Source organism: Puntigrus tetrazona, unplaced genomic scaffold (assembly GCF_018831695.1).
Source record: "Puntigrus tetrazona isolate hp1 unplaced genomic scaffold, ASM1883169v1 S000000528, whole genome shotgun sequence".
Lineage (NCBI taxonomy): Eukaryota > Metazoa > Chordata > Actinopteri > Cypriniformes > Cyprinidae > Puntigrus > Puntigrus tetrazona.
Genome location: NW_025048164.1, coordinates 651842 through 676015, shown reverse-complemented (window position 1 = coordinate 676015; position 24174 = coordinate 651842). Strand labels below are relative to the sequence as shown.

At 37.2% G+C, this 24174-nt stretch overlaps 2 protein-coding genes across 6 annotated transcripts; both read left to right on the top strand.

Moving 5' to 3' along the window:
* The first annotated feature begins 4153 nt into the window (after nt 1-4153).
* Nucleotides 4154-13411, top strand: LOC122334435 (adhesion G protein-coupled receptor G3-like). Of its 5 annotated transcripts, none has more exons than XM_043232344.1 (18): nt 4154-4339; nt 4433-4510; nt 4594-4680; nt 5209-5352; nt 5598-5711; nt 6988-7062; nt 7293-7496; nt 7809-7929; nt 8007-8175; nt 8248-8379; nt 8491-8604; nt 8680-8722; nt 8815-8912; nt 10388-10509; nt 10711-10976; nt 11148-11238; nt 11322-11605; nt 11737-13411. In XM_043232344.1, the coding sequence occupies exons 1-18, from the start codon at nt 4276-4278 to the stop codon at nt 11871-11873; spliced, it is 2343 nt and encodes a 780-aa protein (XP_043088279.1). In that variant the 5' UTR covers nt 4154-4275; the 3' UTR covers nt 11874-13411. The 5 variants fall into 5 exon arrangements, with proteins under 5 accessions (XP_043088279.1, XP_043088278.1, XP_043088277.1 ...); XM_043232343.1 differs by having other exon boundaries at nt 7293-7691; XM_043232342.1 differs by having other exon boundaries at nt 7293-7769.
* A 5265-nt stretch (nt 13412-18676) lies between these two features.
* LOC122334422 (adhesion G-protein coupled receptor G2-like) lies at nt 18677-20960 on the top strand. Its single transcript, XM_043232329.1, has 6 exons — nt 18677-18801; nt 18930-19060; nt 19211-19476; nt 19648-19738; nt 19822-20105; nt 20395-20960. Exons 1-6 carry the CDS (start codon nt 18799-18801, stop codon nt 20484-20486), a joined length of 867 nt encoding a protein of 288 aa, XP_043088264.1. The 5' UTR covers nt 18677-18798; the 3' UTR covers nt 20487-20960.
* Nucleotides 20961-24174: the final 3214 nt, after the last annotated feature.

Here is a 24174-nt window from a genome sequence, read left to right as displayed (position 1 = left end):
CGTTGAATTGACTACAGAGACCGTCTGCATTTAATAAGAAATTGGTCACTTTCGTCATTATACATCCCTGTCATTATACTGTACAGTGCTTTGATGCAACCTGTGTTGTTAAAAGCGCTATATAAATAAAAATGATTGATTGATTGATTGATTGAAATATAAAACTTCACCTGTCCAAGCTCATTTTATTCCATGTTTTACAACTCAAAACCAGTCAGAAACTGCCAACACTGATGAAGAAAATACTGATAAAAATGTAAGGAGTTCAATATTTCTGTGTACCTTTTTTTTGCAGCTTCTTCTAATTTGCCAGCTTTCAACATTTTTCATTATTTAATGACCTTAAAATAAAGTAGCTGGCATGGCATGAAACCAAAGAGCCTCACCATTGAGCTGCCAGAGAGTTTCAACGTGGAGCTTCTAGAGAGCTTCACTGTGAAACCAGAGAGCCTCACTGTGGAGCTGCTGGAGAGCCTCACCATTGAGCTGCCGGAGAGCCTCAACATGGAGCTTCTAGAGAGCTTCACTGTGAAACCAGAGAGCCTCAACATGGAGCTGCTGGAGAGCCTCACCACAGAGTAATCAGAGAGCCTCACCATTGAGCTGCCGGAGAGCCTCACCATGGAGCTTCTAGAGAGCTTCACTGTGAAACCAGAGAGCCTCACTGTGGAGCTGCTGGAGAGCCTCACCACAGAGTAATCAGAGAGCCTCACTGTGGAGCTTCTAGAGAGCTTCACTGTGAAACCAGAGAGCCTCAACGTGGAGCTGCTGGAGAACCTCAGCGTGGAGATGCCGGAGAGCCTCAACGTGGAGCTTCTAGAGAGCTTCACTGTGAAACCAGAGAGCCTCAACGTGGAACTGCTGGAGAACCTCACCACAGAGTAATCAGAGAGCCTCACTGTGGAGCTTCTAGAGAGCTTCACTGTGAAACCAGAGAGCCTCAACGTGGATCTGCTGGAGAACCTCACCACAGAGTAATCTGAGAGCCTCACAGTGTAACCAGAGAGCTTCACCGTGGAGCTGCCAGAGAGCCTCACCATGGAGCTTCTAGAGAGCTTCACTGTGAAACTAGAGAGCCTCACTGTGGAGCTGATGGAGAGCTTCATTGTTAAACCAGAGAGCCTCACTGTGGAGCTGCCGGAGAGCCTCATCAAAGAGCAATCAGAGAGCCTCACCATTGAGCTGCGGGAGAGCCTCAACGTGGAGCTTCTAGAGAGCTTCACTGTTAACCACAGAGCCTCACCACGGAGTAGATGGAGAGCCTCACCATGGAGCAGTCGGCAAGACTCACTGTGGAGCTGCTTCACTGTGAAACCAGAGAGCCTCACCACAGAGCATCCAAAGAGTCTCACAAAGGAGTCAGAGACTGTTTTTATACATAACCTCGTTCCTCTGTCTTCCCCACACTCTCCAACATCTCTTTCTCCTCCCTCCTCTACCACTTCTCCAGCTGTTCCTCCTCCACACTCTTCACCCCCTCCGCTGCCATGCTTGAAGTCTTCGAAAAGAACAAAAGCACCTTCCGCCACCTCTGTGTCTCCTCCATCTCCTACACAGTCTCGTCCTCCTCGAGTCAGGAGGGGCCAAGTGCAAAGAAGAGAAGAAAGGCCAAGCTTTGTTTCCCAGTGGTAGAAATTAATCCACAACATTAATACATTTATCAAATGCAAATCATCACGTTTCAAGGTTGCCGGAAATGTAGCAGGCAGAAGATCTTCGTTTTGTGATTGAAATGGACACAGTGGATTGCGGGAGCTGGACAATTAAGTGCTTTTAAGTAAATAATAGTTGACGGGTAGCCAGTGTACCGACACCGGTTGATTCTAGTTGAGTACACGACCAGCTGAAGCTTATTTATTGAGCAGGATGCATTTACCCAGTAGTTTTTTTCATTTTTATTTATTTTTTATTATTTTATTTATGCATTGAACAACAGATACAAAACAATACAATAGACAATACAAAGCCAGGGACACAAAGGAGAAGGATTAAATAAAAATGTAAATAAAATTAAATAAGGGAAAAAATGGATTAATTTGAAGGCTGTATATGTGTCTGATAGCATTTACCCAGTAGTAGTAAAAAATGCATGCATAAAATCATTTTATAGCCATGATTTAGCAATATTTCTAAGTTGGAGAATTCTGTTGTGACCAGAGATCTTGGTTTACTAGATGGTGCAACAATACATCCATCAAGACTCGACTGAGCAAACTTATTCTAGCATCTTATTTTTGGACTTTTTAGACCAGCAGTGTCTCGTCACTGTCCTTATCCCAGAGTCCAATCCAAGAGTGTTTTTTAAACGGTCAAGTAGCCAAAGCATGCCACGTTAACAAGCATCAATGAAGCTCAGTGAACGCTCGAAATGAAACCCGGCAATGCTCTTGATTTTTGTTTTGAGTTCTAATGATATTTCACAGTGGCAGAACTTCGAGTTCTTCGCATCCCAACCAGCTAGTCACCACGGACACCAGGAATGTTACTATTTAACTTTTAGGTACAGAATATTTTAATTGAATCATTTACATTTTTTATTTGCCTGTGTAAGCAGCGTTCAGGGTGAAGCTTTATTTTATTTGCACTTTAGACATTACAGTGGGTAACTTTGCAACTATATACTAGTCACTAGAGTACTAGTAGACCGCTTAACATCTTAAAACACTTTACTCTGATGCTCCACAACATACTACATACTGACTATCAGAAACTACACTAACAGTCTGCTGCTGATAGACCCAGTGCAGTGTTAATGTTAATATATTAACTGTGTTTATAATGTTTTAAATATTTTTGAACTGTGCATAGCTGTAGCTGAATAATTAGGCCTATTCTGCTACTGTATTTTAATGCTGGTCATTATGGCGGCATTTGGAGAGCCGTATTTTCTGAGGTGAAGTTTAGGAAACAATGTTTTAAAACAGCTTTTCGTGAAGTGCATATCAACCAGACGGACAGAGGACGAACTACAAACAGGACGAGGGTTATGATAGCGGTCTCAGACATGATTTACAAAGATTTGTTGAAGTGCAGTTTCAGTATAGCTTTACTTTTATGCCATACATGAATAAATACCATTTTAATAATATAACAATATATTTAGTGTTACATATTTATTTTACATTTACATATTTGCTTCCATGTACCTAAAATAAAATACCTTTATTTTTATTATAGATTTTTTGCATACAATTTTATAACGAACTTCTATTGTTTACACACACACATATATATTATGTGTTAGTGTGTAAATATTTTCAAAATATATGCTGCATGTATTTTAACATTTAAAAAAAAAAATTATCATTTAATTAATATATAATATTTATTTTATTAATTTATAATTAAAATTATATATATATATATATATATATATATATATATATATATATATATATATATATATGCAGAAATTAATTTACAAAATGTTTAATTAATTTACAAAACATTTATTTCTCATACAGTACACAGCTGTCACAATTAATAAAATATATTTTTATTTTGATAAATATTTCCCTGACCTTGTGTTATAACAGCTAGCTGTCAAATCAGTCACATATCACTTCTGAAGGAGAGAGTTCTTCTAAAGATAGTTCTATATAAAATGACAAACCTAAAATGCTCTATTTTGACTGAAAAGCTGACAAACATCTGTGTTAATTGTGTGTGCCAGACAGAAACGGACAATGAACCTCTTTTACAAAGAAATTTGCATCTGCAGGATATTACTGAAGGCCAAACGCCTGTGGATTCAGAGATTTGCATGCTTATCTGGAATAGCTTTTCAAGGAACCTCATTTGAAGAGAATCGGGAGTTATTCTGGAAGTCACTGTTCGTCGCGATGGGCTTTCGGTGGCTCCCATGAACATCGCCGCAGCCAGACGCATTCACGTGCGCGTGCCGCTCATAAGCAACAAACTCAAGTAAACAAGTGTCATTTATTGTAAAGTAAGGTTGCTTTTTTGCATCATTTTACATTTTGACATTCAAAATAGCCGTCTGTGAGCAAACGTGATTTGATAAACTGGATGTGAATGTAACCGTGAACTGAAGTTCACTGTTGAAACCCAAATAAATTTGCATGTTTGCAAATGAGGTGTGTGTGAATGGCCAGCGGCGCTGAGCTGCGGTTCACAACACGGCGGGGTCGTATGTGGATGCATCAAAACTCTTGGGCTGTGGATCTACACAGACAACAATTTGGGACTTATTTCATGTGTCTGTAGAAAACTAAACCAGCTTGTGTCTCCAACAGACCCCTGTCTCTGGGAATTATGTTTTGGAAAAAGCCGAGTTTGCTGTGGCTGATGATCACGTCTTGCGCCGTGTGCCAGATAAGTATGTTTCCTTCAAGAACAAAATGCATTTAGACTGTGAATGAATGTGTTTTTTGCTGCACAGAGACTTACAACGTCGTCTATGTTCGTGCAGCCTGCTCAAAAATAATGATAATTGCTGAGAGTTTGGCAGACACCAGTTTCTGGAGCTCCAGCAGCTCAAACTGTTCAGGTAGAGAAGGAATATAATAATGTGGCTGGGAATACTGCGTATTTATTTTGTGAAAAATGTTAATGTTTAGTTTTTTTTTCCAGCTATAAACGTTACATGTCCACCAGCGAATGAAACACTGATAGGAGATTTTTGCATAGTAAATGTCAAACAAAACACCTCTTCCTCAGGTAATAGTCTTATTTGAAGCAACAAATGTATTTTATATTAGATTTTTCATTTTTTTTTAGCTTTAATTTATTTTTGTTTGTCATCGTAAACATTTTCCCCTAATTATTTGCCAAGGCATTTGAAATATTCTATTTTATCAAATATGTTATCATATATTGTTTTACTTCATTTCTATATTTTGTACAGATAACAATGCTACTAAGTTTAAAAAATGATTTTCATTATTTGTCCTTGTTTTGTCCAGTCAGCTTATATTACAATATTTTGACTTCTGTTGATTAAACTAATGTCTCTCTTGTTTTAAGTGATATTTAATTTCAACAAAGCAAACAAGTTTTTTTTTTATTATTTTTTTTATAGTGCCTGCATGTCTTCTAACTATAAACGATTCTTGAGAATTGTAAAAAAACAAAAAAACAAAAACAAATATATATACATATATATATATATATATATATATATATATATATATATATATATATACATATATATATATATATACATATAATATTCTCTCTTGTCTGTAGGACAGTGCAATTCATACAGTTTCAGCATAACAAACGATGGGGGGAAATATGAAGTAAGAATGAATGAGACGGTTAAAAACATACAAATGTGGTTTCTCCCAAACACATCTCAATGCCTTCCCTCCAACGCCCTGAGTTCAGAAGGTACGTGCCGTCCTACGATAAACGCCGAACTTTCCACACGTTCGTGTTTGCATGCAAGAGCTGCATTTTGAATTCTGGACATTTCATCAGCCGAAAAATAGACAGAAAGTATACAAATGAAATGATTTGAATGGAGTCCGTGCGAGCGTTGTCCTTTAAGCTCTGTAATGAGTTCCCAGAAAGAGCTAACTATTTTAGACTACTTCAGAACAGTTCAGTTTTGTGTGTCTCTTCCATTCCTGCAGGATGCAGATCATATAATGCTGGGCTTTGCCAGAGCACCGTTACCCCCATCACTAACATCCCCAGCAGCTGCCCCTCCGTCACCTCCACCTGCACAGGCACTCATCCAGATACATGTGAGATCTCACCTCTTCTATAATCCTAGAATCGTCACAGAATCATTGCATTGTCCGTTGCATGCACCCGTTTACAAATTTTGCAGCATTGAGAGCATGCCGCTGAATGTAGCAGGCCTCCATATCAAGGTGAACATTAACTAAGCTCTTTTGCTGGTTAGACTGCTTTAAGATTTACTTGGTGTTTGTAATCAGATTGTTCAACATAAAGCAATATTTAGTACCAAATCTGCCATAAATTCTAGTGTGCATTTTGCAGCTTTTGGTTTTAAATCAACATAACACAAGTATATTTGAATATATTAGGATAAATACCGACGTTTTACTTATAAAAACACCGATTATGCAAATGTAACGTAACGTACTGTGACGCGTATTTATGTTAGCGCTGTCAAATTGCATCCAAAAGAATCCAAAAGAAAAGTACGGTATATATTTAATATGTAAATACAAACACATGCATGTATGTACTTGTGAAAATATGTTATGTTTATATATTAAATATATTTATATATAATATAATAATATAAAAATATAAATGTATATACCTGTAAGTATTTTCAAAATATATGCCGTATGGGTTGGTTTTAATATATACATAATAAAAAAACACAGCACACACACATATATTATGTAAACAAATACTTTCATTTTGTATGCAATTAATTGCGATTATTTTCGATTATAATCTATAATTTTTCAATGACTGAAATCACATTAAAATCACATTTAAAAAAAATTCACAAAATATGATAAAACCTGTCCTAGATGTAATTTATACATACTTTCTAAGTCATAAACATCCTGAAGACATTTAATAAATGTCTGTTTGACATCTGATATGAAGTACTATATAAACATATTGCATATGGCAAACAATGCAAATGTAAATGCAGAAGTCTTCATGTACCTGTGTGTTATGTGTTATTTTTATTCTGTAAAGCACTGCAAACAAACTATCCGCCCAAACTAATCTAACTTAAACTATTTCAGACCCTGCTTAACTAAACTGCTAAACAGAAAACAGAATTAAACAATAGAAAATATCATCAGGACATATCCTTTTTTGCGAACATTATAAAGCAGTGCTCCTGGGCTCAAAGTGCTCAATCAAACAGAACAAATATTCTGGAAACTACATACAGTAAAACCTTTATTACATAACCAGTTTTAACTCTGTCCTTTAATACCTTCCATGCTGTTCCAAGTCTATATCTCAAATCATACACTCCACTTATGCTCTGTTATGTTTAATTATGTTTCATGTTCTCTTAAGGTTGTTTGAGCATCACTCCTGTTGATCCTGAAAATAAATGTAAAAATACTGTATATGGAAATAGCACGTGCCGCGGTAAGGTTTTTAAAGTTTGATATAAGAATTAAAAGTATAGCACGATTTGAACTGACAGCCTTTTTATTTCCAGCATTGCTGTGAGCGTATTTCTTGAGCCTTTTAAACAGAATGCATTTGCCTGAGAAAATCATTGATGAATATGTGCATTGATGTACATGCATCAGGTATTTTTTCAATTCTTGGACAACTGCAATAAAATGCAATCCACTGTTTTATTTGTGTTTAAGAGAACAAAGAAAACGGATACATTCTGCATTTAAATGGCAGTGAATGGATGTGTGTGAACTGCACTGATGAAACATCGACAACTACCAGTTCAACAACTAGCAATCCAACTACCAGTTCAACATCACCTACGACAACTAGCAATCCAACTAATATTTCAACATCACCTACGACAACTAGCAATCCAACTGATATTTCAACATCACGTACGACAACTAGCAATCCAACTAATATTTCAACATCACCTACGACAACTAGCAATCCAACTAATATTTCAACATCACCTACGACAACTAGCAATCCAACTAATATTTCAACATCACCTACGACAACTAGCAATCCAACTACCAGTTCAACATCACCTACGACAACTAGCAATCCAACTAATATTTCAACATCACGTACGACAACTAGCAATCCAACTAATATTTCAACATCACCTACGACAACTAGCAATCCAACTAATATTTCAACATCACGTACGACAACTAATAATCCAACTACCAATTTCGTTCCAGATGACAAAACTCCAGAGGCAACTGTCCCACCGCCTGAGATGACTATCGATCTATCAGATGGGCAGAATAACACAGGAAAACCACAGACAAACACAGATAATATTGAGCCTGAAACGGCAACGTGAGTGTGCAGTTACCGGCAGAGTTCAAATCCAAAACTTAATTACATAATATTAAGTGATTTAATCCATTTTACAGAGAAAACCTGGAAAAAGTAGAGTCGCTGTTTGAGCTGATGGAAAAAAGCAAAAAAACCAATGCGGCGATCGTCATCGGGGATGTTATTGGTGTTCTCCAAAGACAGCCCAAGGACAAGCCAACCACAGACATCAACATATGCTACTCTTCAAGCCAGAACATGATAAACGTAAGGCCTGAGAAGCACTAGTCCTTCTGGAGAGGAATTAACATTTATCAACACCATTTCTTCTTTTCGTAGGTTGTCGAGGGAAACCAGATAGGTTATCCCTGGTCTGTAAAGATTCCCGGTGAAGCCTTTGATAAATCACGATTGGAAAACAACGGAAGTGCATTTGTTGGGGTTTTACGATTCATAAACATGGGAAATAAGGTTTGCATCATGTCTTTTTTTCACTGTACTTTCTGCTTGGACAAATGTTTCTTGATCTGTTGAATTGATAAACATTTATATTTGATTGCTCTGTTATGGTTTTCGATTTAGAATAAAACAGAAACCCACACTGTTTTGAATAATGAGAGTTATGGAATAACGATGGGTGCCAACATCTCCAACCTTATGGACAATATTAAGATGACCATTAAAACTAAAAACCAGGTAATGAAGGTTTTGTTGCAAGACTTATTATATTACACAGTGAAATGAAAATGAAAATGAACACGTTTTTAACAGGTTTTAACAGGAAATGTGTCCTGCGTTTCTTGGGACGGCAAAGGTGCATTTATTCATGATTCTATTCACAAACCCAGTATATTTTATATAATTCATGTATAATTACTTTCATTCATTTCTCTAATTTCTTTGAAGGAGAACTTATTTGGACGACGTTCGGCTGTGTGACAGAAATCATCAACAACACTATAAAGTGCTCCTGCTCACATCTGACGTTCTTTGCCGTGCTGATGGTGAGAAGTTCATCCATTTGTTTTTTTTAATTCATGTGTATGCAAGTGAACTATGCAAGTGAAAAAAGATGTCAACATCCAAAATGCTTGGTCAGGACTCATCTCAGAGTGCTTCTTCTAGATATATAAAGGTTATATTAATAATAATAATAACTAGATATGTGCATTTTCTGAAGAAAATGCGAGTGCTGCTTGCTGTGGCAAAACTCAGCACTAGCATCATGTCAAACTATAATTTTTGCTATTTTTTTTTTATTGCTTAGCTAATTGCTATTAGCATCTAGCTATTCACTGCTGGCATGTGTAGTGTGTTGGTATACCTATTTGCTAGCGTGAGTCAAAAAAAAACAAATCCCATGTCTATACGATATTCTGATGCATAGATAAAGGTCTTGCTAGGGTATATTGTTTGGTTGCTAGGAAGCAGCTTGGCAGTGGCCAGTAAAGATACACCAAAGACTGCTTGTCAGTATGAATGATATAAACTCCCATGTCTCTATGACATTCAGATTTGAAGATATGCCGATTTGGGTTTGGGTTGCTAGGGTGAATGATTCAGACGTATTTTTTAATTTGTGAAAGAAATCATGAGACACTCATTTATCATCACACACGGGCATAATTAATATACTAGCAATAATTATACAGAACATTAATTAGGTAAAGTGATACATGAATTGAAATGAGAAAGATTATATTTATATGAAAGAAACCTTAGGATCGCCACCTTAACGTGGTGGAGGGGTTTGAGTGCCTGAATAGGAGCTATGTTGTCCGGAGCTATATGCCCCTGGTAGTGTCTCCCAAGTCAAACAGGTCCTAGGTGACAAGCCAGACAAAGAGCAGTCCACCCCCCCTTTATGGAAAGAACACGGAATAATACCATAACGTCGCCCGGCATGGCGCAGCCGGGGCCCCACCCTGGAGCCAGGCCTGGGGCTGGCATGCGAGTGCCTGGTGGCCAGGTCTTGCCCCACGGACCTGGCCGGGCCAATCCCGAATGAGCGACGTGGGGCTATCCTCCCGTAGGCCCACCACTTGCAGGAGGGACCGTAAGGGTGCTTTGTGGTTTGGGCGGCAGCCGAAGGCGGGGACCTCGGCAACCCAATCCCTGTACACAGAATCTGGTTTTAGGGACATGGAATGTCACCTCCTTGGGGGGGAAGGAGCCTGAGTTGCTGTGGGAGGTGGAGAGATACCGGCTAGAGATAGTCAGGCTCACCTCCACTTGCAGCTTGGGCTCTGGAACCCATCTCCTCGAAAGGGGCTGGACTCTTCACTACTCTGATGTTGCCCGCAGTGAGCAAAATGAAAATGAAGTGAACCAAGATAACCTCTCCCGGGCAATGAACATTGCCATCTAGTTAAAACTGTTGAGATCTTTTTGATGGATAGCATGATGACATTGTAGAAATGAAAACAACAACACAAAAAAACAATCATCAAGCTGATCTGTCTTTTCTCCAACGATTCAGTCTCTGCCATCTAAAGATGAAACAGCACAGTATCTGGAATCACTGACCATGATATCTTCTATCGGCTGCGGCATCTCCATATTTTTTATATCCATCGCTTTATTCATGCATTTCCTGCTACGGTAGAGTATCTTATATATATATAAAACTTTTCACTCAGACATTGCCAATGCATTTAAAATGAAACAGCAATGCATTGAATTAAACTTACATTTTTTTTTATTTAAAGACTGAAGTAATTATCAATTTGTAAACTGATGAGATCATGGTTTTAAAGTATTAAATTTCAGGTTATAAGAACAATTGTTTTTATGTTTCAATAGGAAAGCCAAATCAAACCAGGCCACGAAGATCTTGATGAACATGTTTGTGTCTTTGTTTCTACTGAATGCCTCGTTTTTGTCAAACGAGAGCGTCGCTAACACACAAGACAACGCTGCGTGCGTCTTCATAGCGCTGCTCCTGCATTACTCCATGCTGGCCTCATTCACCTGGTTCTTCATTCAAGCTCTTCATATGTACTTATGGCTCATCAGACAGAACGTCACCATCACAAACTACATGAGGAAGATCACCGTGTTGGGCTGGGGTGAGTCTTTTTTGAGAATAGACTGGCTCTGTTTACAAAAGTTGATTCATTTGACACTATATCTTTACTTTGCGTACTTGCATCTTTCAGACTGTCAATCAAATGTATCCCAACTGTAGTCTGTAAATATCTTTTTCCTTTATTTAAATCAGTTTATCTCTGTGTTTTCAGCGTGTCCGGCTCCGATAGTCGTAGCTATTGCTTCCGCAGGAGGATATGAAGCCTTGACCCTAAACAGTACGTCTGGAAAAGTTGCACGAATGTAAGATGATTCGATGTCGCAAACTCATACGTTTATTGATGTTAAATGATTGCCTTCTTAAATTCATTCTTTTCTAATTCAAGGTGCTGGATTACAAATCCTTACATTCACTACATAGTGAACATCGGCTACTACGCTTTAGTTTTCATCTTCACGACAGGAATCTTCATCATGATCGTCACTAAAGTCGTTCAGGCCAGAAACATAAAAGTGATTGACGGCAAGAGAAAGACGTTCAGAAAGCAGCTGATGATGGTGTTGAGTTTGTTCCTGCTCTTCGGTCTGACGTGGTCTGTGGCGTTCTTCAGTTATGGACCGATGCTCATTCCCTCATATTACATATTCACTGTGTTCAACTCCTTTCAGGGTGAGGAACAATCACATGCTGCGGCACATTTGGTTTAGTAGAATGCTTCTGTTTTTTTCCTTCAGGTATCTGCAAATAATTGGAGCTATGTTTAATGATTTATTATTTCATTTCTCTAATCCTTTTTGCAGGGTTTTTCCTCTTCCTGTATTACTACCACATTCACAAAGACATCACGGGCGATTTCTCAGATGATCCAGGAAACACTGACTCCACTACAACCATTGCTCAATCCAGAGTTACTGCATTGGAAAATATTTATAACTAGCCAAAAAATTTAGCAGAAATCTTTCTTGAACTGTTCTGTCATTGTTTAGGCAAAGCAAGGAAATAATTTTTAAAAAATCATCAAAACAATAAAATAAAGGATTTAAAAACCTTTAAAATGGTATTTTAAAATGAAAATAAAACAAAATACAAATAGAAAATGATTATACATAGAACAGAGTATAGTCAGTGTACATTCAATAACTAAACAGATGGGTTTTGAGTCTGGATTTAAATGTGACTAATGTTTTAGCACATCTGATTTCTTCTGTGAAGCCTTGGTATTTCTAACTGATTCGATCCTAATGATCTGCGTGCTCTGTTAGGTTTATATTCAGTCATAGTCAGGCCCTATGGCATTAAGTGATTTATAAACAAGTAAAAGAACTTTAAAATCAATGATAAAAGTACCTGGAAGCCAGTGTAAGGCCCTGCTGACTGGTGTGATATGCTTAGATCTTCTGATTTTACTCAGAATCCTGGTCTGTCACTTGATTTTTAGTTGTTTGACACTTAGAGTCAAGGTACGCATTCGCCTTCAGAAATTAAAGTTTTGGCACATCCGATTTTTCAATTCATCAGTGCATCGGCAGAGGGAATCAATGTAGTCATTTGATAAGGCTAAGAAAATTGGGAATCGTCAGCTGTGGTAGACAGTTTGTTTTTTTTTCATTATTTGACTCAGTGGGAGCATATACTGTAGTACAGGCTAAACAATAGCGGTGCAAGAATTGAGCCTTGTGGGACTCCGCATGTCATGGACGTCCACCTAGACTTATGCTCTCCTGTACTCACATAATAACCTCTATCTGGTCTGTAGTTAATCAATATGACATTAAGGAGAAACAATGCATTCTTACCAAATTGAAGCTTTAAACCAAAACAAAGACAAAAGTCACCTATGCACAAGAAAGAACGGTTTAAAAATATGTCTGCACATAATAACCCTAAAAAGAATACATAGTGCAAAAACTCAAACTGAAACTTTATTATTTTAGAAGGATTGATTAACCTCAGTTTACTGGGAAGTATAATCATGATTCTGAATGTGATTACATGCGTGCTGGAGTGACTCCAAGAACACTGAGCCTTTTCTACTAAACAGATTTGCATCTTCAACATGAAAGCAATATCCACACGCCCTTAAATGCTTGGTTATTGTTAGATATAGCAGCGTTATAAAATCGACACATATGGATATTGTGTACGTTTGGTGTATAAAAACAACATACAAAAAATACTGTCCGAATTTTAGTTATTTTTTGCATTATGTAATGTGGTTTACTACTACAGATGCTGTTATCTCTTAATGAAGCTATAAAACGGCATTTTCTTTACAAATGTACTTTCAGAGACAGGAAATTATTTCTTGACTTCAGTCAAACTTGTAAATTTGTGAATGTATTTCAAATATGTGAAAGATTGTACTATTGTTTCTATGAAAAAAGTTCAAACTTGTTCAGACTTTTCTATTTGGGAATATAAATGTAAATATTGCAAATTATTTAAATATAGTCTAATTGCCTCTAATAAAGGTTAAGCTTCTAAATGTTTCCACATTCTTTTCTACTTTTTCTACAATTCTCTATGAACAAAGAAGACTTGATAATCTGGACCTGAATGTAACCAGATACCGAAATTCTCATTTAAAACCCATATAAACATCATTTGCATGTTTTCAACTGAACTGTACGTCACATCTATATACTGAGGTTTATAATCCAATAGCATTGTGTGTGGACAGATCAAACTCTTTCAACTCTTGGACTGTAGACTTTATCTCAACAAAGTCATGATACAATTATTGAAGGTTTATTTCCAAAGGCTGCAGATAGCATAGCTAATGTGTGCCTCCAACAGGCTGCTGTTTCTTGGAATTATGTCTCAACAAAGGAAAAATTTGCTGTGGCTAATAATCATCTGTTGTTCTTCGTGCCAGATAAGTATGTTATTTTGAAAAATAGACTCATCCAAAAATATGTGTAATGAATGTAATGAAATAATAATAATAAAAAAAGATTCAAATCTAGATTAGAGCTTTATATCATGTCATACATTGTTACACAATAAACTGTTGTTTTTGTTTATGCAGCCAGCTCAGAAAATTTGATCCAAATCAACATTCAAGTCAGTTTGACAGATGAATATTTCTTTAACAGAAGTAGCTCCCCTTATCCAGGTAGACATGAAAAATACTGCTAACACAACTGTGTGAATACTGCATTTAATGATCTAAAAGTGCTTGTGATGGCTGAAACTCATCGAGTGCATTTCATGTCAATCAGATAATAACATATATAACTTTCACATGAATGTTGAACTCAACATCATGCCTGCTGATCCTGGAGAGATATGTAGGAACGCAGCATACGACAAAGGTATCTGCAGCGGTAAGTCTGTTTAAAATGTATACATTACTTTTGTTTCTATTGCCTGTTTCATACAAATTAAAGCTTAATCAAATACAGTAAAGTGTGAACAGACATCACATCACTAAGTTGTTTAACATGAATATACTTGTTTTGAATTTCATGCTAAGAAATGTATTCAAGAAAAGTCGACATTGTTTTTGTTTTAAATAAACAGTCCTTGAAAGCACGACAAAATAAATTATGTGAATTACATAATCAGACTAAATCGATAATAAATGTGTGAACTGATGAATATGTATATAAAACGTTGAAATTACAGTGTTGCTTGGTTTTAAATAACCAACATTTCATATATCATGTAACATATCATATATTAGTTTCAGTTATTGCACAATTGCAATAAAATGCTTCTATTGTTTATTTATTTGTTGAAGGGAAAGAAGGAAGCAGATATGTTCTACATTTTAAAGATGGCAAATGGCTGTGCGTGACATGTGTTGATGGAGGTTCAACCACCATTACACCACTGTCACAAAATCCAACTACGAGTTTTGCATCATATAGGGCAACTCCCAACCCAGCTAGCAGTTTCACACAAACTGAAACAACTTCCAACCTAAACACCAGTTTTGCGGCAGGAACATCAACTCCTGTCTTAACTACTAGTTCTGCATTAAATACAACAAATCTCAACCCAACTACCAGTTTTGCGTCAGATAAAACAACCCCTGAGCAAAATGCCAATTTTCCTCCAGATACGACAACTTCAACTACCAGTTTTGCATCATATACGACAACTCCTGAGCTAGAAACATCAACTCCCAACTCAACTACCATTCCAAATACCAGATTCACATTAAAGACGTCAACTTATGACCCAAATACCAGTTTTGCATCATATACCACAGCTGCCAAACCATCTACCAGTTTTGCGGCAGGCACATCAACTCCTGTGTTAACTACTAGTTCTGCATTAAATACAACAACTCTCAACCCTACTACCAGTTTTGTGGCAGATAAAACAACCCCCGTGAAAAATACAAATTTTCCTCCTAATACGACAACTCCTGCTGTGCCAACTACCAGTTTCGCATTAAATACGACAACTCCTGTGCCAAATACCAGTTTGGCACTAGAAACATCAACTCCTAACTCAACTACCATTCTCATGTCAAAAACGACAACTTATGACCCAAATGCCAGATTCGCATTAAATACGACAACTTCCGACCCAAATACCAGTTTTGCGGCAGGCACATCAACTCCTGTGTTAACTACGAGTTCTGCATTGAATACAACAAATCTCAACCCTACTACCAGTTTTGTGGCAGATAAAACAACCGCTGAAAAAAATACAAATTTTCCTCCAGATACGACAACTCATGCTTTGCCAACTACCAGTTTTGCATTAAATACGACAACGCCTGAGCCAAATACTGGTTTGGCAGTAGAAACATTAACTCCTAACTCAACCACCATTCTCATGTCAAAAATGACAACTTATGACCCAAATACCAGTTTTGCATTAAATACGACAACGCCTGAGCCAAATACCGATTTGGCACTAGAAACTTTAACTCCCAACTTATCTACCATTCTCATTTCAAATACAACAACTTATGACCCAAGTACCAGATTCACATTAAAGACGTCAACTTCCGACCCAAATACCAGTTTTGCATCATATACGACAACTCCCAAACCACCTACCAGTTTTGCGGCAGGAACATCAACTTCTGTGTTAACTACTAGTTCTGCATTAAATACAACAAATCTCAACCCTACTACCAGTTTTGCGACAGCTGAAACAACCCCCGAGAAAAATACAAATTTTCCTCCAGATACGACAACTCCTGCTCTGTCAACTACCAGTTTTGCATTAAATACGACAACGCCTGAGCCAAATACCAGTTTCACATTAAGTAATACAACTTTCAACCCAAATAACAGTTTTGAATTAAATACGATAACGCCTGAGCCAAATACTGGTTTGGCACTAGAGACATTAACTCCTAACTCAACTACCATTCTCATGTCAAATACGACAACTTATGACCCAAATACCAGTTTTGCATTAAATACGACAACGCCTGAGCCAAATACCGATTTGGCACTAGAAACTTTAACTCCCAACTTATCTACCATTCTCATTTCAAATACAACAACTTATGACCCAAGTACCAGATTCACATTGAAGACGTCAACTTCCGACCCAAATACCAGTTTTGCATCATATACGACAACTGCCAAACCACCTACCAGATTTGCGGCAGGAACATCAACTCCTGTGTTAACGACTAGCTCTACATTAATTACAACAACTCTCAACCCTACTACCAGTTTTACGACAGCTGAAACAACCCCCGAGAAAAATATAAATTTTCCTCCAGATACGACAACTCCTGCTCTGCCAACTACCAGTTTTGCATTAAATACGACAACGCCTGAACCAAATACTGGTTTGGCACTAGAAACATTAACTCCTAACTCAACTACCATTCTCATGTCAAATACAACAACTTATGACCCAAATACCAGTTTTGCATTATATACAACTCCCAAACCACCTACGAGTTTTGCAGCAGGAACATCAACTCCTCTGTTAACTACTGGTTCTGCATTAAATACATCAACTCTCAACCCTACTACCAGTTTTGCGACAGCTGAAACAACCCCCAAGAAAAATACAAATTTTCCTCCAGATACGACAACTCCTACTGTGCCAACTACCAGTTTTGCATTAAATACGACAACGCCTGAACCAAATACCAGTTTGGCACTAGAAACATTAACTCCCAACTTATCTACCATTCTCATGTCAAATACAACAACTTATGACCCAAGTACCAGATTCACATTGAAGACGTCAACTTCCGACCCAAATACCAGTTTTGCATCATATACGACAACTGCCAAACCACCTACCAGATTTGCAGCAGGAACATCAACTCCTGTGTTAACGACTAGCTCTACATTAATTACAACAACTCTCAACCCTACTACCAGTTTTGTGGCAGATAAAACAACCCCCGAGAAAAATACAAATCTTTCTCCAGATACGACAACTCCTGCTGTGCCAACTACCAGTTTTGCATTAAATACGACAACTTCCGCTCCAAACACCAGTTTTGCAGCAGGAACTTCAACTCCTGTGTTAACTACTGGTTCTGCATTAAATACAACAACTCTCAACCCTACTACCAGTTTTGTGTCAGATAAAACAACCCCTGTGAAAAATACAAATTTTCCTCCAGATATGACAACTCCCGCTGTGCCAACTTCCAGTTTTGCAGCAAACACGACAACTCCCAAACCACCTGCCAGTTTTGCATGGCATACAACAACTTCTAACCCAACTACCAACTTCACAAGTTTCCCATTATATACAGCAACGCTCAAGCCAACTACTAATGTCACATCACATGTGACAATACAAAATCCAAATTTCACATCGCATACGATAACTCAGGATCCAATCATGAATTCCACATCACATACGACAACTAACAATCGACAAACTACAAGTTTTATGACACCTCGTGCATACACTGATCCCTCAGAGGCATCGTAAGTGTGCAGTTACCAGTGGATATCAAGTTTAAAACTATGTTACAGAATACCAAGTAATTAATTCCATTTACAGAGAAGCCTTAGACAATCTGGAGCCTAAGATGGAAGAGTTGGAAAAAAGCAATAAAAGCGATGCAATGATCGTCACAGAGGATGGTGTTGGTTTTCTTCATGTACAAGCCAAGAACACAGAAACCAAAGACATAAACATATGCTACTCTTCAGATGACGCCATGGTAAACCTAAGAGCTGAGATCCAATTAAATAACAATTGTTTGATTCATCAGTTATCATGATCATTGTTCTTTTCACAGGTTGTTGAGGGTCAGAGTGACCTGATTACTAACTGCTCCTGGTTAGTAAAGATTAGCAAGGAGGCTTTTGATCAATCACGTGGTGAAAACAATGGAACTGCATTTGCTGGAATTCTACGTTTTGAAAAATGGAGAAATAACGTACTGCATTTATTTCTTGTTAGACGGAAAGATTCTTAATAAATACATTTTCAGGCAAATATTTCTTGCTCAGTTATATTCACACACATCTGATTCATGATTGCTCTCTTTATGATTTAGAATGAAACTGAAATTGTTTTGAACAATGAGGTTTATGGAATAACGATGAAGGCCAAAATCTCCGACCTTACCGACAATATCGACATGTTCTTTAAACATAAAGATCTGGTAATGAAGCTTTTGCTGCTGAACGTTTGTTTTAATTATTAGACAATATGACAGCAAAATTAATCTGAATGTGTTTTTACAGACTGGTAAAGCATTATGTGTTTCTTGGAATGGCAAAGGTACTCTCATTTATAGCTGTACTGATCAGTTCTTGTCAACAATCTTGTTTTTATGATCAATATTATTTCTTACTCTTTTGTTTGAAGGAGAGCTTAATTGGACGACGTTCGGCTGTGAGACAGAAATCATCAACAACACCATCAAGTGTTCCTGCTCACATCTGACGTTCTTTGCAGTGCTGATGGTGAGAAGCTTCTCACTTGCAATATCCTTAAAAACAATGTCAAAAATGATAAGCATTTAACATTTGTTCCCAAACAGCAAATGGTTTTAAAAATCCTTCAGCTGATCTGTTTCATTTGGTTTTCTCAGATCCCTCAGTCTCAGTCAGATACAAACATCACAGCACAGGACCTGGAATCACTGACCACGATATCTTCTATCGGCTGCGGCATCTCCATATTTTTTATGTCCATCGCTTTATTCATGCATTTCCTGCTACGGTAAAGAAACTATTTGGACTTGTATTTGTCTGAGTAAATATTTTACATGTAACAAAGAAACAGCAAGTAAAACACTGAGTTAGACTTGAAATCAAACCTCAAAAGTATTACATTTCAGGTTACAAGAACAGTTCTTTTATGTTTTAACAGGAAAGCCAAATCAAACCAGGCCACGAAGATCTTGATGAACATGTTTGTGTCTTTGTTTCTACTGAATGCCTCGTTTTTGTCAAACGAGAGCGTCGCTAACACACAAGACAACGCTGCGTGCGTCTTCATAGCGCTGCTCCTGCATTACTCCATGCTGGCCTCATTCACCTGGTTCTTCATTCAAGCTCTTCATATGTACTTATGGCTCATCAGACAGAACGTCACCATCACAAACTACATGAGGAAGATCACCGTGTTGGGCTGGGGTGAGTCTTTTTTGAGAATAGACTGGCTCTGTTTACAAAAGTTGATTCATTTGACACTATATCTTTACTTTGCGTACTTGCATCTTTCAGACTGTCAATCAAATGTATCCCAACTGTAGTCTGTAAATATCTTTTTCCTTTATTTAAATCAGTTTATCTCTGTGTTTTCAGCGTGTCCGGCTCCGATAGTCGTAGCTATTGCTTCCGCAGGAGGATATGAAGCCTTGACCCTAAACAGTACGTCTGGAAAAGTTGCACGAATGTAAGATGATTCGATGTCGCAAACTCATACGTTTATTGATGTTAAATGATTACCTTCTTAAATTCAATCTTTTCTAATTCAAGGTGCTGGATTACAAATCCTTACATTCACTACATAGTGAACATCGGCTACTACGCTTTAGTTTTCATCTTCACGACAGGAATCTTCATCATGATCGTCACTAAGGTCGTTCAGGCCAGAAACATAAAAGCAGTTGACGGCAAGAGAAAGACGTTCAGAAAGCAGCTGATGATGGTGTTGAGTTTGTTCCTGCTCTTCGGTCTGACGTGGTCTGTGGCGTTCTTCAGTTATGGACCGATGCTCATTCCCTCATATTACATATTCACTGTGTTCAACTCCTTTCAGGGTGAGGAACAATCACATGCTGCGGCACATTTGGTTTAGTAGAATGCTTAATTTTTTCTTACAGATTACAGCAAAATATTTGAATTAATTAATTAATGATTGCAAAATATTTATTATTTTTATATTTAATTATTACAACAATTTTTTATTTATTTTTTATTTATTATCATTTTGTTGGGGGTTCATTTAATCAAAAGCTTGATTATTTCAGTCATAATTTAAAAGACACATTAATATCTCACATGTATTTTTATTAGTGGAAATAAGCTTCTCTCATTCTTTTTTTTCAGGGTTTTTCCTCTTCCTGTATTACTACCACATTCACAATGATGTTGCTAGCAATTTGTCAGATGATCCAGAAAGCACCGACTCCACTGTTTAATCCAGAATTAATGCTTTGTAAAATATTTTTAGCTAGCATAATCAAGGCTTTCTTCGTCTCAGACTGGTTTCTAAAACTGATCTGTACAGGGGTTGATTAAGGAGAAACTTTGTAAAAAATCTCAAAAACAGCACAAAGAAAAATATCACTTATAAATGAGTAAGAACTGTTTAAACTAAGGCGTGCACGTAAAATTATGGCTTTTTTTAGTTGGCTAATTTTAGTGAAATACCTTAAAACTTTGTTGTTACTGTACAGTCTGTTATTGTGGAGTCTGTCCGACTCAAATAACACTGAAATGTATTTATAAACAAATTTACATTGTTATTATGAATGCCAACATGCCTTTGTATGCAGAAATTTGCATGGCCATTTTATAAAGACCCATGCACTAGGTTTTAAAAGTACACACATAGATGTGAAACATATTTAGTTACTGAAAACACAACAAGCAAACAAAAAACTGGAAATCTCTGTTATATATCTCTGTATTTATATGTGATTGCAAAGGAGCTAATTAAAGATAATTTAGAGTGCAAGAAATGTTGAAATCTGCCATTTTCTGTATAGGATATTATATATTAAATATTATGTTTCACTGGCATTTTGTTGCTGTGTTTATTAAATATAAATGTCACTGATTTGTTCTTTTTGAGCAAAGGTGCCTTGTTAAACTGGATCTGATCGCAACCAGACAGAAATTCTCAGTTAAAGCTCAAATAAACATGATTTGCATGTGTTCAGATGAACTGTAAGCCAGTGTCCAGCGGATCATAATCAAACAGCTTCATATGTGAACGCATCAAACTCCTGGCCTGCGGACTTCAGCTCAAGAATGTAGTAAGAAAATGATTAAGGATTTATTTTTGAAACACCGTGCGTCTCTCTGGGAATCATGTCTCGACAAAAGCAGAATTTTCTGTGGCTGATGATCATCTGTTGTGCTTCATGCCAGATAAGTATGTTGCTTTTATAAGTAACATGCATCCATCGCTTAAACTGAACAAGGGTTATATAAATGTTATTATAAATTTTGACATCTAATACAGTGTTATCTAATAGTTTCATAATGTTGTGTTTTGTGCAGCCTGCTCAGAAAAACTCATCATTCAAGTCAATTGGACAGATCAGTGTTTCTGGAAGGGGAGTACCTCACCAGTACCAGGTAGATGTGAAATATACTGTGTGTATGCTGCGTATTTTGTCACTTGAGACGACCGACAAGCTCGTTTGAGCACGCTTAAACTTTTAAGCTGATAACTCACAAATATCAGCTTAGTAAAATAACCATTTTCCCCATTTACATGCACATCAGTAGCCTGACAACCAAAGTAAACCACGTTCTCGTGACTATTAATAAATCAGGCTGTTTCCTGGTCGTGGCATAAAAACATCATCCTTTGCATATCTGACTCTTAGTATTCCACGTTTTCAGTTGTGATGTTCAATACAACTTTCTTATCATTCAGATAAAACTTTGAACCAATCAGACACGAACTGTTTGTTATATTTAACAAATAATCTTTAATGCCCCTTTACTCAACCAACGGGCTAAAAAAAGTGCATATAATATACTAAAAATGATTCTTTACTACTAACTGTGCTATTTTGAGACAAGATGAACATTAACGAAAATGCATACTAAAATGCACACTTATCATACTATCTTTGCTTTTAAAAATGTATTTAATTATTATTTTATGCTTGTGTGTTTAGTTATGTGAATTAACGTTTAAATAATAATACATTTTTGCACAACTTAAAACTACCAGTTTATTCTCATGCTGTATATGACTTTACTCCGATAAAAGAAAACAGGAATATTCTTAAAGCAAATCATTTAAACACCTTAAAAATAATGTCCTATTCAGATTAAGGTTAAGAATTAGATCACCGATGTCCATGTAGTCAATACTGAGTCAGTTTCTGTTTTTCTTTCAGATATAAAGCAGACATGTCTTACCGCTCACGAACCAGTAAAAACTGTCGAAATAAATATCTCCTCTTTTGGTAAATAACTGTATTTATTTATTTCCTAAGTTCAAAGTTCTTCATACAACAGATTTAAATGCTCTCTGTGATTTCAGGACAGTGCAGAGCATACAGTTTCAGCATCACAAAACAGGAGGGGAACTGTGAAATCAGAATGAATGAGACGATTGAAGGCATAAAACTGTGGTTGTTACCAGATGGATCTAACTGTCTGTCATCGGTCCTGAATTCATCAGGTGTGTGTCGTCCTATAATAGACACTTTAGTGCACAAGCGACCCTTACAGATACACACAACACCACTAGAGAACAAATCTGTTCCCAGTGACTGATCCCTGCGTTCAGTGCAGACCCAAATCTGATCCAAACTAGATTTATCCACAGAGGCTCTTTAAATGCAGTCTGAATTAAGCTCTGTAATAAGTTCCTGAGAAAGAGCATGTCATGGTACAATCACTGTCTATTTCTAGATTAGATATACATTTAGTAAATATAAGTTAATCTCTTCCCTTTTACAGAAATCGAGTTTTGCCAGGCACAGAATGGCGTAATGGACATCAGCAATACAATCAGCACAATGACAGGTAAGATAAGACTCATCCACTTTTGTATTGTTTATCATTTCAGTTTGTATCTCTATCTAATGAGGACAAAGAGTGTGTTTACGTGCACGTTCTTAAGCCGATTATGCTTAAAATGCATGTGGTCATGTAAATACGGCAACCTGTTTTCATTTATCTGAGTAATGTCATAAACTGCCTCTGACTTGGCGTGGCATGCAAACGCAGTAATCCTGCTTATTAAAGTGCTATACGTGACAGGAACGCACCGTTAGGGCAGATTTAAGTGCATCCGATATAAAATAAACGTCTTGCAGTGCAGAAAAAAGGAAAAAAGCAGACTTTTTCATGACACAAAAATGTATAAAATTGTGTTCCCATCTCATGGGGGAGAATCAGAAGGGCTTCAGTCACAATTCTGCATTTATAGCTGCGTGAGAGGATAATATATAATCTGATATTTTGCATCACAACTGACAAATGCATGGAATAGATGGAGTCAGACATGCAAATCATTATATTTTGACGTCGCTACAGGAAAATAACTTCCTTATGAATTAAGTCATGTAAATGCAGCTTGCTTGCATTGTTGCAATATTGAACAACGGTTTAAAACCAAACAAGACAAAACTAACCACTTGCATAAGAATATAGCAAGGAGCTGGTTGTACACTAGGGCCAAGTTTATGTCGGGGCCCCTCTCTGACACACTAGCATCAAGCAAACTGTCCAACGGCATCAGATAAAGACACCAGGACAACGGCCAAATACTTCTTAGAGGGCAAGAAGAAGACCTTTGGAAAAAAGCCCAGGAACGATAGGACTTCTCATTGGTCAAAATGCAGTTTCTGCTCTTCACTCACCAATAAACAACTGTGACATAAAAATACCTCAGGATCTCTGGATGCAGCAGCGGTGGATGAAACAATGAAAGATCACCGAGATCCATCCAAATGCATTCATCCATCGTGTTTGGACTTAATGTGTTCGTAACATTGTATTCTGGTTGTGGTTTGAGAAATGCACCGGTAAAAAATTTGTGTTTGGACTATGCAAATAAGTTCCACAAGAGGAAAAGAGAGGAAAACCACACCATGGCCCCCGCTCTGATGGAAATAGCCAATCACAGTATATACG

What these genes read in the sequence shown, in the direction of transcription:
- LOC122334435 (XM_043232341.1), top strand. Translation starts at nt 4,276, where the DNA reads ATGTTTTGGAAAAAGCCGAGTTTGCTGTGGCTGATGATCACGTCTTGC. An exon ending in TTGCGCCGTGTGCCAGATAA is followed by an intron (nt 4,340 to 4,432) that starts GTATGTTTCCTT and finishes ATGTTCGTGCAG; the next exon opens with CCTGCTCAAAAATAATGATA. An exon ending in TGGAAATAGCACGTGCCGCG is followed by an intron (nt 7,063 to 7,292) that starts GTAAGGTTTTTA and finishes TTTGTGTTTAAG; the next exon opens with AGAACAAAGAAAACGGATAC.
- LOC122334422 (XM_043232329.1), top strand. An exon ending in GATCACCGTGTTGGGCTGGG is followed by an intron (nt 19,477 to 19,647) that starts GTGAGTCTTTTT and finishes CTGTGTTTTCAG; the next exon opens with CGTGTCCGGCTCCGATAGTC. An exon ending in TCTGGAAAAGTTGCACGAAT is followed by an intron (nt 19,739 to 19,821) that starts GTAAGATGATTC and finishes TTCTAATTCAAG; the next exon opens with GTGCTGGATTACAAATCCTT.